This window comes from Durio zibethinus, chromosome 25 (genome assembly GCF_047325235.1).
Source record: "Durio zibethinus cultivar Kanyao isolate XHJ-2024 chromosome 25, ASM4732523v1, whole genome shotgun sequence".
NCBI classification, from domain to species: domain Eukaryota; kingdom Viridiplantae; phylum Streptophyta; class Magnoliopsida; order Malvales; family Malvaceae; genus Durio; species Durio zibethinus.
Genome location: NC_143186.1, coordinates 13,783,488 through 13,798,915, shown reverse-complemented (window position 1 = coordinate 13,798,915; position 15,428 = coordinate 13,783,488). Strand labels below are relative to the sequence as shown.

Here is a 15,428-nt window from a genome sequence, read left to right as displayed (position 1 = left end):
TTTCCTTCGGTAATTGAGGAAATCAAATGGAAAAAGAAAATATGATGATCAAAGAAAACATGAAAATGAATATAAGATTTAACTTAGTTGGATCATAAAACTATCTTTAAAAGGCGATATTTAATATGTGAGGTTTAAATTTTAGCATCAACAACATTTTTCCCTATCTTAGGCTATGACCTCTTTTATACAAAAGAAAAAAAAATTCCCTAACTAATATATCATATATACATGTCTAAAATAGTACTATTTGTAAGGGTTTGTCTTGAATCTCTTAATACCATATTGAAAGTTGAGAAAAGTTATAAGAGTTAAAAGTTTGTTGGGGTTTAGTAAAATTATAAGGGGTTTTATCCTTATAAATAAAATGTTTTGATTTTAGTTTGATAATCTCAAATAATTAAACACCAAGAGAATAGTTAAGTGAATGAGTTATTAAAATTGTGTAATTGAGTTTTTGGTTAAATTTTGAGTAAGAAGTTTTTGGTGACATTTTTCATTCTAAAGATCTCATAATTGTAAAAACTTATTTGTTAGTGAATTGGGTTTGGAGTAAGCCATTTTGCGTTAGCCCAAAACAAATATATTTATGTGTTTTATTATTATTTTGAGCATGCTATTTTATGCGTGAGTGCTGTGCATGTATGTTAATTTTTCAACAAGTGGTATCAGAGCTAAATTCGTGGGAAAAAGAGGTAAGCCTAAGAGATCGTGAAAACGGTGTAAATATTTCAAAATGTATGAAGAAAGTATATTTAGTATGCCTATGCCCAAATTTGAGATTCTTTTATTTGATGGAAAGAGTAATTTTATGTTATGGCAAAATATGATTCAAGATCTAGTAATACAATAAGGGTTAGATCAGGCACTAGAGAGTAGTAAGCTTGAGATAATGCTTAATAATAATTAAAATAGAATTTCGAAAAAAACTATTAATACTTTTAAATTAGTGCTAGCCTCAAAAGTATTCCAAAAAGTTTGTAGGATAAGCTTGAGGATACTTACGTATTGAAGTCATTGACTAACAGATTATGTTTGAAGATTGATTTGTACTATCTAAACATAAAAAAAGGTATGAGTATTCATAATTACTTGAATGAATTTAATATGTCAGTTTCTCAATTATTGGCCATTTCCTATTGATGAGTTAGAAGATGAAGAGAATGCTTTAGTTTTATTGTTATCTTTGTCTAAGTCCTATAAATCTTTAATTCAAACTTTGTTGGTGGGTAGCTCTACTTTGAAATTGGATAATATGACTGCCCTATTGTATGGTCTACTTTAAAATTGAATAATGTGACTACCCTATTGCATGAGAATGAAAGGTTTATAAGAATACAAAACTCACACCTGAAGGGACTGCACTAACTGTAGAGGATTTTGATCGAGAGAAGACTAAAAAAAAGGTTGATGGATCAAAAGAGAAATCCAAGTCAAGAGACAGAGATTATAGTGATATAAAACGTTATTATTGTGGTGAAAATGGATATATCTAAATGTGCTACAAGAAGCTGAAAAGGGATATGTTTGCTTTCAAAAGGGCAAATGACAAGAAATCAGATGAGGAAAGTGTGATACTACTATTATTATGTCCAATAATGATAAGGTTCTTTTGACGACTTATGTGGATGATACTATGACTTTAAAAGGTGATAAAGGTTGGGTTTTAGATTTAACTACTATAGTTCATATTGCAATGATAGGAGTTACTTTGTGGAGTTGGAAGGGAATGAAAAGTATGGAGATATTATGATTGCCAACAATGAAAAGGTATAGATTCAAGGCATTAGGAGTGTTAGCCTTAGATCTCACAATGGTTTTATTAGAATGCTTTGTCATGTAAGGTATGTATAGAGTTGTAGCTATAGTTTGATTGTTTTGAGTGAGTTAGCTTGTCGTGGATATACATACTATGAACGAAGTGATTGGTGCAAAGTGTACAAGAATAGTAGTATAATTTTACAAGAGAATAGGTAAAAAATCACTTTGTACATACTTTATAGAGGCTTAATTGTTGGGAATTTTGTGATGAAGGAAAAGAAGAAAGGCAAGCATGTCAACTTTGTAACTATTATTTGGGGATTCAAGTCAAGGGAAAATTTGTTGAAGTCTCTTACTTTCACATTAAAAGTTAAGTTATAAGAGTTGAGAATTTGTCTTATATTTCATATCGAGAGTTTAATAAAATTATAAAGGGTTTTACCCTTATAAATAAAATGTTTTGGTTTTAGTTTGATAATTTCAAATAGTTAGATATTAAAAGAATAGCTAAGTGATTAAGCTATTAAAAATGTATAATTGAGTTTTGTGTTAAGTTTTAAGTAAAAAATTTTTGGTGATTTTTTTTATTTCAAAAGTTTCACAGTTATAAAAATTTATTTACTGAAACAAATATATTTATGTGTTCTTATTTTTATATTGAACTTATTATTTTATATGTAAGTACCGTGCAAGCGTGTTGATTTCCCAACACCATTTGGTGGTGAGGTTACTTGAAAGTAAAATTGTGAGATGATTAATATTTATCCCGCTATACAACGATTTGTTTATTTGATGTAATTAATTTATTTCTTATATAATAATTGAATATAATGGTAATTTCTCTTCATCCAATAAAATTTCAAGATATAATATATAGGTCTATGACACTAATGATTTCAATACTTAAATATACGCAGAAAGAAAAAAAAATTGTTTGCTACTCACGATGAAAATCAAAATTTGCAATTGTAGTAAATTTAAATATGAAAATGATGCTTGCATTTGGAATCAAAATTTCACCATGCTACATTTGGAAATTTATTTAAATTTGAAAATGATGACTTGAATTTCAAAATAAGAATAAATTGTGTAAAATTCAAACTCATAAACACGAATTTTCTTTTAGTTAGACAAAAAATTCATGGATTTTTTAGGTCTTGAGGGTGTAGTAGACAGACACATAACTACAAACTAAATTTATCCAAATTTGCAATTAATCATCCAAGTTAGAAGCTCAAATGGACAGAGAATCAAAAACACATTTATGAGGAACTCTGTTCTTAATTTCTAGCACAGAAGGAAACGACAGATTCGTCTCGGAAGGAAGTTGTTGCCTCAAAGCTTTAAACAATGGCTAATTTCGAATTCTGAACAGTTTCTACAAGAAAGAAAATTTAGGAAACAAACCCATAAGCTCAAAAGAGTCAGATAGAAACGTCAGCTACATGACGAGTCTCTTCATGAGGGCGCCTATTTGATTCATTTAAAAACTTGATTTTGATCTTCTTTAGTTTAGCGACAACTCTTTCATACCAATCCTCTCCTCCGGTAATTCTTCTGAACATTCAATCGCTAATTGCATGATCGATAATGTACAATCCCTTGTCGCAATGTCTCCTTTCTCTCCATTGCTTAGCAAATTGGTATCTACAACTTCCATTAATGGATAAGGTAATGACTCATTCACCCATTTTCTTATGCTCATTTGTCCGGTAAACATTTCATCTGTAGGTTTCTTTCTTGTGAAGATTTCCATTAAAAGAATACCAAAACTGTACACGTCACCTTTTATGGAAACAATTCCTTCTGATCCATATTCTACATGTAAAGTAATCAAAATTAATCATCATCGAAGTAAACAATAATGTTAGATTAATCATCATAATGGGATTAAAAAGTTTAAAACTAATTTAGTCATTACCTGGTGCCATATACCCAATTGTTGCTAGTGTCATGGTTTGTATTGTTGAGTCCTCATCACCTAATAGTTTTGCAATGCCAAAATCACCCAAATGTGCAACCATATCTTCATCTAGCAGAATATTGCTTGGTTTTAAATCACAGTGGACCAAAGGTACTGTCAGACCGTGATGGAGGTATTCTAAGGCAGATGCCACATCAATCATTATGTTCAACCTACGCAAGATATCCAGAAAATAGTTGTGAGAATACAACCATTTCTCGAGGCTTCCATTAGGCATGAACTCAAGTACCAAGGCTTTAAAATCAACATTACAACAACAACTAATGGTTTTGACTAAATTTCGATGGCGAATGTTGCGCAAGACCTCACTCTCAACGTCAAAACTCTTAAATGCTCCTTGTAACTCCAAATTGAAGACCTTTACTGCAATGTGCAGTCCATCTGAAAGACTACCTTCGTATACTGAGCCAAAACTCCCCACACCAAGTAATTTGCTTTCACAAAATCCATTTGTAGCATGATGAAGCTCTTGGTATGAAATTCTTCTCCATTCTACTAAGGCTTCCAAATTTTGATCAGTTGGCAGCTTTGTGTTCTTTTTTCGACTTCGCAAAAAGATGACAATCAGGGCTACCACTAGCAATGTTGAGCCAATTGGCAATGCAATATATTTTACAAGCTTAATAGCGTTCTTAGAACGTCTAGGAGAATTAGTTTTGCATGGTGGGAGTTGCAATTGAGGTGCACCACATAGTCCTTCATTCCCCATAAACGATAGAATGGAGAAGTTGGCAAAGGGTCCTTCGATTGGAATTTCTCCTTGCAATTTATTGAAAGAGACGTTAAAATATTTGAGATACGAAAGTTTCCCCAAGGACTTAGGAATAGTTCCAGAGAAGTTATTCTTTGACAGATCCAAGAACTGCAGTCCTATCAATCCACCAAAAGACTCAGGAATAGACCCTTGCAGCTTATTACCGGATAATGAGAGAGAAATTAGGTCTTTGAGATCACCAATTGTGCTTGGGATTTCACCTGATAATTGATTTCTTGAAAAATCAATATCATTAATAACCTTCCAATTTCCAACGTCAGTTGGGAGAGCTCCGGTGAGAAAATTGGAAGCCAAGTTTAGTTGCAACAAATCTATAAGCCTTGTCAATGTTGAGGGTATTGAGTTAACAAACATATTGAAGCCCAAAAATAAATGTCTAAGAGAAACGAGATCACCCAAGCATACTGGTAATGGCCCAGCAAATTTGTTACCTGTGAGATACAAGAAACTCAAACTGTTCAAATCGCATAGCTCTGATGGGATGGATCCTTCTAACTTATTGTCTTGAAATGAGAGGCTCTGCAACTTTCTTAATCTTCCAATTGTGGTGGGAATAGGTCCAATCAGCTCATTGTTATCTAGGTTCAATCTTATCAAGTTTCTAAGGTTGCCAATTTCAACTGGAATGCTGCCTCGAATGTTGCAGCTATAAGCACTGAAACTTTGAAGCGAAACAGAGAGATTTCCTAGTGAAACCAGAAGGTTACCACTGATCAATGGATTATTCTCAATTGCCAAGAATGTCAAGTTTTTGCAATTTGCCAGTGATGATAAAAAGCTCATTCCGGAGGATGATGGTTCGCTAGTGAAATTATTGTCCCCTATGGTGAGCCATTGCAGATGCCTTAGGTTGCCAAGGTTAAGAGGAATGTATCCTGAAAATGAGTTTCCAGATAGGTCAACGGAAACGAGCAGAGAGCAATTCAAGATGGAAGAAGGAAATGAACCAATTAACTTATTTCCTCCAAGAAGCAGCGTTTCAAGTTGCGGAAGCCAAATGCTTGGTGGAAGACTGCCTACGAACCGGTTTGAAGATAGTGAAAGTTCCCACATAATCGAACTATTAAATATTCGAGGAGGGATGACACCGGAGATACTGTTAGATGACAAATACACGCCATCCAAATTTGGCATGTCGCCAATCTCAATTGGTAATTCGCCTGCCACAAAAATCAAAAGAGACATTTGCATTGTTCTAGATCCACTAACAAATGACAAAAACAAGTGCATGACTATAAGATTGTCAAATTTTTATAAATTCTTGATACATTGTTTTTAATATCTTATTTATAAATCAATTAAATAAAATAAAAGATTAAATACTCATTTGGTACCCTAATTATATAATTTCTGTTAATTTTGTACTTAAAGAATATGTATAAAAAGGGTCTTACACAATGTAAAATTGAAAAAATTTTATATATTTTTAATTATTAATTTCAATAAATTAAAGAAATGAGAGAGATAAATAAAAGTGCGTGACTTTTTATGACTTAGATGTATGTGACTTGACAAGATAATATCTAGGTGCAAATAATGATTGGCGAGTAGTTAAATCTCACTATATTTCTTGGTAAAATCTAAAACATCCCTAAAAGATACTTCGGCCTATTTTGTTCCATCAAAAATGCAACTTTTGGGCCTTTGAGAGTTAATATAATTATCTTTAAAAAATTAAAATTAAAAAATTAATTATATAGTGATGAAAATATTTTTTAATTCAATAATGATTATAGAAACATTTTTTATTCAAATTTATCAACTTATAAACAAATAAAAGAGATCCATCATTATGAAAAAAAATGAAGAAAGAAATTAATCGCTTAAGATTGTTTTATTAACAAGCCAATGCTAATAATTTTGAAGTAAAAAATGTAAATCTAATTGAAATTATTATTCTAATAAAATTATTAAAAAAAGAAGCAATATAAAATTAAAAAATTATACCTTTTTTTTTTAAATTGACAAATTTGAATTAAATTCTTAAAATTTTCTTTCAACTATTTAAGAATGATTATGATTTTTTTACATTGGTACGCTAACGATTAAAGGACCGAAAGTTACATTTTGAAACAAAAATGGCCAAAGTGTCTAAGGTTGTTTTGGACATGTTGTTTTTGGATTTTACTTTCTTTTAGTCATGCTACTTGACTCATTAATTTTTTTTTAAATATTTATATGACATGGTATATAGTTATTGGATAAATTAAAAGATAGGGTATATATCAATTCATGGGTAAGTACATTTATTCATAAATGAAATATTAAAATTAAATAAATAGATTATTATAAGAAGGAAAAATGTTAGAACAAAAGTGAGTGAGCATTTTACCTACTATTTTTTTTATTACGATCTTGCAATTGTCTTATAGTGAAAAATTAAGTAAGATCCACTACTTATAAATGTGGGTTTTATATTGGATCATGCATAATTTTGAATTGCAATTGATTAATTTTTAATTGTAATGCAAATATTATGGGATGAATAATATTTTTTATATTTTATTTTTTGAAAATAACAAATTAAGGAAAGATGAAAAAATAAATGGAAATAAGGATGTTAACAAATTACGTGTACGAAATGTCCATTATCATGTAGAATATTTTGGGAGTAAAAGTAGTACTCTCCAAAAGTAACTCACAATTATAGAAACTCACTATAACTCACACACAAAAATACTACTTGGAAGAACGTTTGAAGAACACTTTGCATTTCTCCTCTAATTGATGCAAAACGAATGAAATGGGAAGGGGTATTTATAGTAGTTACAAGGCTAAAAAAAATCTAACATGCAAACCTAAGTAATGACATAAAAAAAAAATGTTAACATAAGCAATGACCTAACTAAGTTGAATTTATTTTGTTTAATTTTATTATTTTATGTAATTGGTGTTGAACCTTCTAACATATTATTCTTTCGAAAATAGTAAGGAAGTGAACACTGAACTGGTTGAAATGCTGCTAATAATTTTTTTTTATTTAAGCATTAATTTATTTTTTTTAATTTGATAAAGAAGTGTTTCAAATAAATTAATTGAATAAAATTCTTTTATCATTCGTAATTTTTGTAAAATATTTCATTTTAGTCAACAACTTTTAAAACTTCATTTTTAGATATACAATTTTTTGAAAATGTTTCAAATCCATTTACTCCATTAAATTGTAAATTATATAATTACTGGTTTCTTATGAAATTATATGTACAAATTCAAATTATAATCATAATCAAGTATTTCATGCATTATATATACTAAATTAATGAAATAAACCAATTAGATAAATCAACAATAAATCAATATAAATATAATTGGACAAATCTAATATAAATTCAAATCAAATTTATCGATGCATCATGGACATCATGATTAGAATGTGCAAATGATATAATGATACTATTAAAATATTTCAAACATTTGCAATATTTATGCATAAACAAACACAAAGATGAAGAATTAATGAGATATATTACCAGTCAAGCGATTATAGGAAAAATCGAAGAATTGTAGAACTGTTAGGTTACTGATAGTCCGAGGAATAGGCCCTGATAGATCACTTTTTTTAAGGTTAAATTCTTCTAAATTTAGAAGATTACCGACCTGTTGCGGAATTTCACCTGTATAATAACAAGATTGATCACTTAATTATTTCAAAGTTATAGCAAACAAACAAAAAAAGCCCATTCTCTTTTTTTTTTTTTTTTTTTTTTTATCAAGCACGGAAGAGTAAAAGAATAAAAAAAAGTCATGCAAATGCAATTTATTATTCCCTCCATCTCAAAATAATTGTCTCCTTTATACCTTTTTTCTCAAATCAACTTATATAACTTTGACCTTCATTTTTTAAAATATTATATTAAATTTAAATTAAAAATATATATATGTTTCGAAAATGTTAAAATTTTAAAATTGTAAATCTTATTTTTAAAAAGTTTTAATTTTATAATTTTGTTATAAATAATGGTTAAAACTGAGTTAATTTGACAAAAAAGTCAATAAAGAACCATGTTTGAGGGAGTACTAATCTCCCACATTCCCCCCCCCCCTCCCGGCAAATTATTTTCTTTATCATATTTTATTATATTAAAAATATCAAACGGAAATCAAGAAAAAAACATAGTTAAAACTAAATAATTATAAATTAACTGTGGCAAAAAAATAGTAATAATCGATTGAGATAGCTTAAGTAATTTTTTGAAAAAAATGGTACATCTTAATTTGGTTGACCGATTCATGAATAGAATAGAATAAAATTCTTGGTAATAAATGAGGAAGGAAATTATAAAAAAAAAAAAAGATAGGAAAATAATATTGATTCCATCACTTTTGTTTTTATCGATTGATTTTAATCATAATATCTCATTTATGAATGAATTGACTGACTTAGGAATTGATGATTTTTACTTTTAAATTTATTTAATAATTGTATATCATCTTAGAAAGTGCAAAATATTTGAAATAAAACTAATAAGGCAAGCGTGGTGGGACTCAAAAGAAAATAGGGTATTGATAATAATCACAAGAGAAATTATCAAACAGATTGTTAATATATTTTTTTAATTTATAAGTGAAATTAATAGAATGATATATGTTTCTTAAAATTTATTTTAAAAAATTAAAAAAAATAATTAAAACAGAAATAAGATTTATGTTATTATATTAACTCTACTTGTAAAATTACAAAATTTTACTAATAATATATCAAATAATTTCTCTAATCATAAAATGAAAATTAGAAGGTGATAGGAAATTAAATAAGAAGAAAAAGATATATACATATATATTTATATATTATAGCTTAAGGAAGACATTGTGAGCGAAAATGAAAACCATAAAGATTCTCTTGACCCTTCAGGTTGGATTGGTATTGGGTAGCTCGGATTATGTCTACATTAAATTGGCATTTATAAAAATATTTTCATTAAATCATTATTTTATTTTTTTCTTAAATTTTGATAGAAAAAGTATATTGAAAAAATATACTTTTAAATTAGAAAATTATAACTGATTATTAGAGGTAATAACAGTTCGAATCGGATCAAATTCATTTCATTTTTTTTGAATAAAACATAATATTGTTAATTTTTAAACCTGATCCAATTCGAACTGATCTTTCCTTGAAACTGATTCAATCCAAATCAAATTTTATCATTGTGGTTCTGTTGATTTGTTTTTAAATTTATTTTTTTTCTTTTTTTATATATCATTTTAATATAATTTTTAATATATTTAATTAGATTTATATATAAAATAATTATTTTTATTTTTTTAAAATTTAAAATATGTATAAAAATTAATTAAAATATATAATTCAATTATTTTTTTTCTATTTTTCATATCCCAATCCAAAATTAAATTTGAACCTAATATGTATATTTAATATCCGATCTTGATTTGAATCGAATAAAAAAAATCGATTCGAATCAAATTGAATATTACGATTTCGAATAATTTTTTTATTTTTTTTCACTCTGAATATACACCATTAAATCTCTCTCACACTTAAACAAAAAAAAAAAGAAAAAGAAAAAGAAAAATCTCTCACACACAAATTAATGCACCTCCTAGTTCCCATCTCCTCAATCCCATCATTGCAATGAAAAAAAGAAACCTTGATTATTTTGGTTTAGGTTTTGTAGCGCAAAGACTGGAGTGTAGACTAGGTGTGAATAATACAAAAATTGAACATATATAGATAGATACAAAGAAATGTGATACCTGTCAAGTTATTGCTGGAAAAATCGAGCAATTTTAGAAGTGTTAGGTTTCCAATAATAGGAGGAACATGCCCTATTAGCTTGCAATTAGTTAGGCTTATCTCCTCCAAATTTAAAAGATTGCCAATTTGTTGAGGAATTTCACCTGCAAAATGAAATTTAGTACTTTTATTGTCATTTTATTTATTTATTTTTAAACTTCATGTAAAATCAAAATATATATGAGATAAAGGAAGTAATAATTATTTTCATTTACCTTCAAAGTTGTTGACACCGAGATAAAGTCGCTTAAGCATAGTCAAATTTCCGATTTCTTTAGGTATTTTCCCCTTCAATCTATTAAATGATAAAGATAAATCTTCCAACTCTTTCAGCTTGAATAAGCTCATTGGAATTCCTCCAGAAAGCTGATTGTAACTCAAATAAAGGTTTCGTAATTTTGGTAGACGATCAAACATATCCAATGGAAGACCAGTGAGATTATTAAATGTTAAATCAATGCTTTGCAGGGAAGATATCTTGAGTTGTGGGATGGAGGGTATGAAGCCAAAGAACCGGTTGTTGGCGAGACGAATTTCTACTAATGAAGATATGTTGAAGATTGAGGAAGGTATGGAGCCTGAAAGCTGATTATAATCTAAATGTAACGCTATCAAACTAGAAAGATTTCCAATTGCTTCAGGAATTTGACCTTCTAGGTTATTCTCAGCCAAGAGCAGATTCTCTAGCTTTGATAAAGAGCACAAAGAAGATGGGATAACACCTGTAAAGTTGTTACCATACATAACTAAGTCTTGAAGTTGAGTGAAGGAACTGAACCATGCTGGGATTTCCCCATCGAAATTGTTGTCAGACATCCTTACAGATTTCAACCGACGCAAATTAGCCAACTCGATGGGTAATGAGCCACGAAAACTATTGTTTCCAATGTTGAGTCTAGCAAGGAAAGACAGATTTCCGACATGCGGTGGTATGGTACCAAAGAGATTCATGCCAAAGAGATTTAAAGCAGTGACCCTGCGGTGTCGAGATCCGCAAGTCACGCCAACCCAACCACAAACAGAGGCCGAAGTAGACCAGTTGGTTGCCAGGAGGTTTTGAGGGTCAGTAATGACATGCTCTTTTAGTGCAAGAAGAGCCAACTGATCTGTACTAAGGTTGGTTGTTGATTTCATAGACAAGATCATCATAAAGTTGCACAGCAACATCACCACCATAAGAGTAAGAAGGATTTGAATGTTTCCCATCATGATCGGAGAGTTTTTCTATTCCTTCTTTACATAGGATTCTTTTTTTTTTTTTCTCTTCTCTTTTAAATGGTGATAAAGGCAAAATTATTCGTTATTTTGCCATGAATTTTCTTTTGCCTCCGACAAAATATTAAATAGTTCAGAAATGACTATGACTATTATTATTTCTGTAACGAAGGAAGAGGGTTAAATTTCCACGTCTCATATTCTTAATGCCGTGGAGAATAAGTACGTAGCAAAGGGCCCAATTAGTTTAACATGAATAGTCTGAAAAATACAAGCTGTTAATTCAAAATAAGATATGAAAATGATATTAATAAAATATTAAAATAATATAATTTAAAATTTTAATAAAAATTATATTTAAATTTTTTTAAAAATATTTTATATTTTACGTGTTAAAAAATTATAATAAATAATTTTAATATAAAATATAATATAAATACAAAAATTATTAATATTATATATATATATATATATATATATATATATATATATATATATATATATATATAGAAATGGTCAAAGCACAAGCAGCGCGTCACAAACTAAAATTTCTCTTCCTTTTTTCCACGATCTTTCTGTTTGTCCAAGTCCATCATTGACGGACTTAGTTTGGTATATATATATATAGAAATGGTCAAAGCACAAGCAGCGCGTCACAAACTAAAATTTCTCTTCCTTTTTTCCACGATCTTTCTGTTTGTCCAAGTCCATCATTGACGGACTTAGTTTGGTGGTCATAATTAAGTCATCTGCGTAAACTAAACGATACTTGGAAAATAATACTTGTGACGAGTCTTGCAAAGACCAACTTATTGCAGTCGACATCAATGTTTGTACCTTCATGAATAAAATAATTGTGGCCTAACTGATGGTTGACTTAAAGACTCGTATAGTGAAAGAAATTCTACCATCTAGCCCACAAAGTAAGTTTAATTTGCATTCTTGTCAATTCAATTGTTTTCTATAGAGCATTTCGTGGTTAGAAATCACAATGCTGACAAATGAAAGAAAAAAAAAAAAAGAAATGTAATAACCCATTGGAATAAAACAAAAGTATTATTAGATATTAGATATGGTAAACTATTGGACGCTATTATTTCGACTTTAGATTATTTTGGATTTAAATCATTTTAAATTTGATTTATTTTGAATTAGAATATTTTTGCTTTAGAATCAGGTTGATTTTACACTAGTTCCAATCTTTTTTAGATTTTATATAAAATATAACCATTTTAATATGCTTTTTAGGTTCAAGTTACATTAAAGTTCAGATCATTTTAAATTCAAGCAATTCTTTGGATTATTTTATGTTTGGACTATTTGGAATACAAGTTTTTTCGAAATTGAGTTTGTGATTTTTCCAGTTTGTTTGGTTTCGAGCAATTTCAGATCTGAGTTATTTAATATTCTGACCATTTCATTTTCGAGTTTTCCCGAGTTCAAACCTTTTACTTTTTCTATTAAATTGATGTTAGGTTCAAGTTTTATGGTACGGATTTTCAATCTGGATAGTGATACAGTATTTACTAACACTTTAACATTCCTTAATTATTATCTGTCACAACCCATATTCCCTAATAATTTCTTTTGATACTCGTTGGTACCTTGCGATCTTTTGATAGTCGAGTAGTTTTTCACACCAACAACTGCTTGCACATCGTGTCTAGTAAGGAATTCAAAACCAACATTCTTGTACTTTTTCTCATTAAATCTTAATGTGATCCTTCTCCTTGTTCTAATAAGTATGCGAACAAGTTAAGGACAAAAGTTTTAAATGATTCCTCAGGATGAACATAAGGAAATGACATCTTTTTATAAACTCTATCATTGAAATGGATCATCTGATTTACAACCTGAAAATCTCCATTGTTACGTATTTCCATCGAGTTATTTTAACTGAACTTTAAATGATTTACAACCTCATCTGAATTTGTTACCTATTTCCACCAACCCTAGCTCAAAATCAAGATGTACAAATCCCAACTTGAGTCTATCCACACACTCAATTACATTTGAGCAACCCAATCTTAATTCAAACGCCAAAGTGTTTCACACACTTTGCACCAAGCAACAAGCTTAAATAAAGTTCAAATGATCACTCAATGATCAAAAAATACAAAATAAACTCACTACAATTTTTCTCTCAAGATAGGAAAAATAAAGCTCAACATTCTTGAGAGATTTCTTGATTTTCTTGAATGTAATGCTTTGATATTGTTCTAGCTCAATTCCTTGTTGTTATTTAGCCTTCTTGGAAGGATTTATAGGTGAAGGAGACTTTTTAGTCGTTGAGATTTGGTTTGGGCATTGCAAATGGAAGTTCTCTTGCCAAAAGCGAAAATAGAGTAGGTGGGAGCATGAATTTCTCTAATACGGGCATTGGGCAGTCGGATGCCAAACTCGGGCAATTAGTTGGCTTAGTCTTGATAAGCTTGTGGAATAGAAAATAACTTGGATAGTCGAATGTTGAATACGGGTAACAGGCAACTCTGTTCTTTGACAAGCTTTTTTTCTGGAAAATGGCTAGCCAGTAAAATGCCATATATAAGCAATCTTATAAAATTTTAATATGTTTTTCTATTCCTTCTTTAAATAGGATTCTTTTTTTTTTCTTCTCTTTTAAATGGTGAGAAAGGCAAAATTATTCCTTATTTTGCCATGAATTTTCTTTTTCCTCCGACAAATATTAAATAGTTCAGAAATGACTATGACTTTATTATTATTTCTGTGACGAAAGAAAAGGACTAAATTTCACGTATCATATTCTCAATGCCGTAGAGAATAAGTACGCAGCGAAGGACCCAATTAGTTTAACACGAACTTGTCTGAAAAACACAAGCTGACAATTAAAGTACGATATGAAAATGATATTAATAAAATATTAAAATGATATAATTTAAAATTTTAATAAAAATTATATTTAAATTTAAAAAAAATATTTTATATTTTACGTGTTAAAAAATTATAATAAATAATTTTTATATAAAATATGATATAAATATAAAAATTATTAATATTTTATAATATATATATAGAAATGATCAAATCCAAGCCCAAGCAGCACGTCACAAATTAAAATTTCTCTTCCTTTTTTCCACGATCTTATCAAACCATCCCGTAGCTATTGTAACTTCTGTTTGTCCAAGTCCATCATTGACAGACTCAGTTTGGTGGTCATGATTAAGTTATCTGCGTAAACTAAACGATACTTCGAAAATAATACTTCTGACGAGTCTTGCAAAGACCAAATTATTGCAGTCGACATCAACGTTTGTACCTTCATGAGTAAAATAATTGTGGCCTAAGCCTAACTAGTGATGGCAATAGGTCGAGTTTTTGCTCTCCAAATCTGATTCGATTTTAAATATATAATATCCGAACTCGTACTCGATTCGATAAATTTTTTTATTTTTAATACTCAAACCTGATCCGATTTGATATTGTATAAAATTAAATCCGACACGATCCGACTCGAAATTAATAAAATATTATTTTAAATATAAATATAAAATTAAATATATATAAAAATATATATAATTAAATATAAAATTAAAAAAATAATTTTTTTATATATATCAGGTCAGGCAAACCCGACCCTGACCCGAACCCGAAATTTTTTTATCCTACCTGACCCGATACCCAATTTTCAAAAGAAAAAAAAAATTGACTCTAAGGGGTTGGATTGGATCGAAACCCAACGAATTCGAATGTTTTTGCCTTCCTTAGGCCTAACTAATGGTTGACTTAAAGACTCGTATAGTGAAATTCTACCATCTAGCCCAAAAAGCAAGTTTAATTTGCATTCTTGTCAATTCAATTGTTTTCTATAGAGCATTTCGTGGTAAGAAATCACAATGCTGACAAATGACAAAAAAAAAAAAAAAAGAAATGTAATAACCCATTGGAATAAAACAAAAGTATTATTAGATATTAGATGT

At 29.1% G+C, this 15,428-nt stretch overlaps 1 protein-coding gene across 1 annotated transcript; it reads right to left on the bottom strand.

Annotated features, from left to right (window-relative positions):
• Positions 1 to 2,946: 2,946 nt before the first annotated feature.
• On the bottom strand, positions 2,947 to 11,599 carry LOC111275912 (uncharacterized). Its single transcript, XM_089754624.1, is given in 7 exon segments — positions 2,947 to 3,283; positions 3,286 to 3,579; positions 3,683 to 4,720; positions 4,952 to 5,680; positions 7,991 to 8,134; positions 10,236 to 10,379; positions 10,491 to 11,599. Coding segments are annotated over 7 exon segments (3,441 nt in total). The 5' UTR covers positions 11,485 to 11,599; the 3' UTR covers positions 2,947 to 3,185.
• Between the last annotated feature and the right edge of the window lie 3,829 nt (positions 11,600 to 15,428).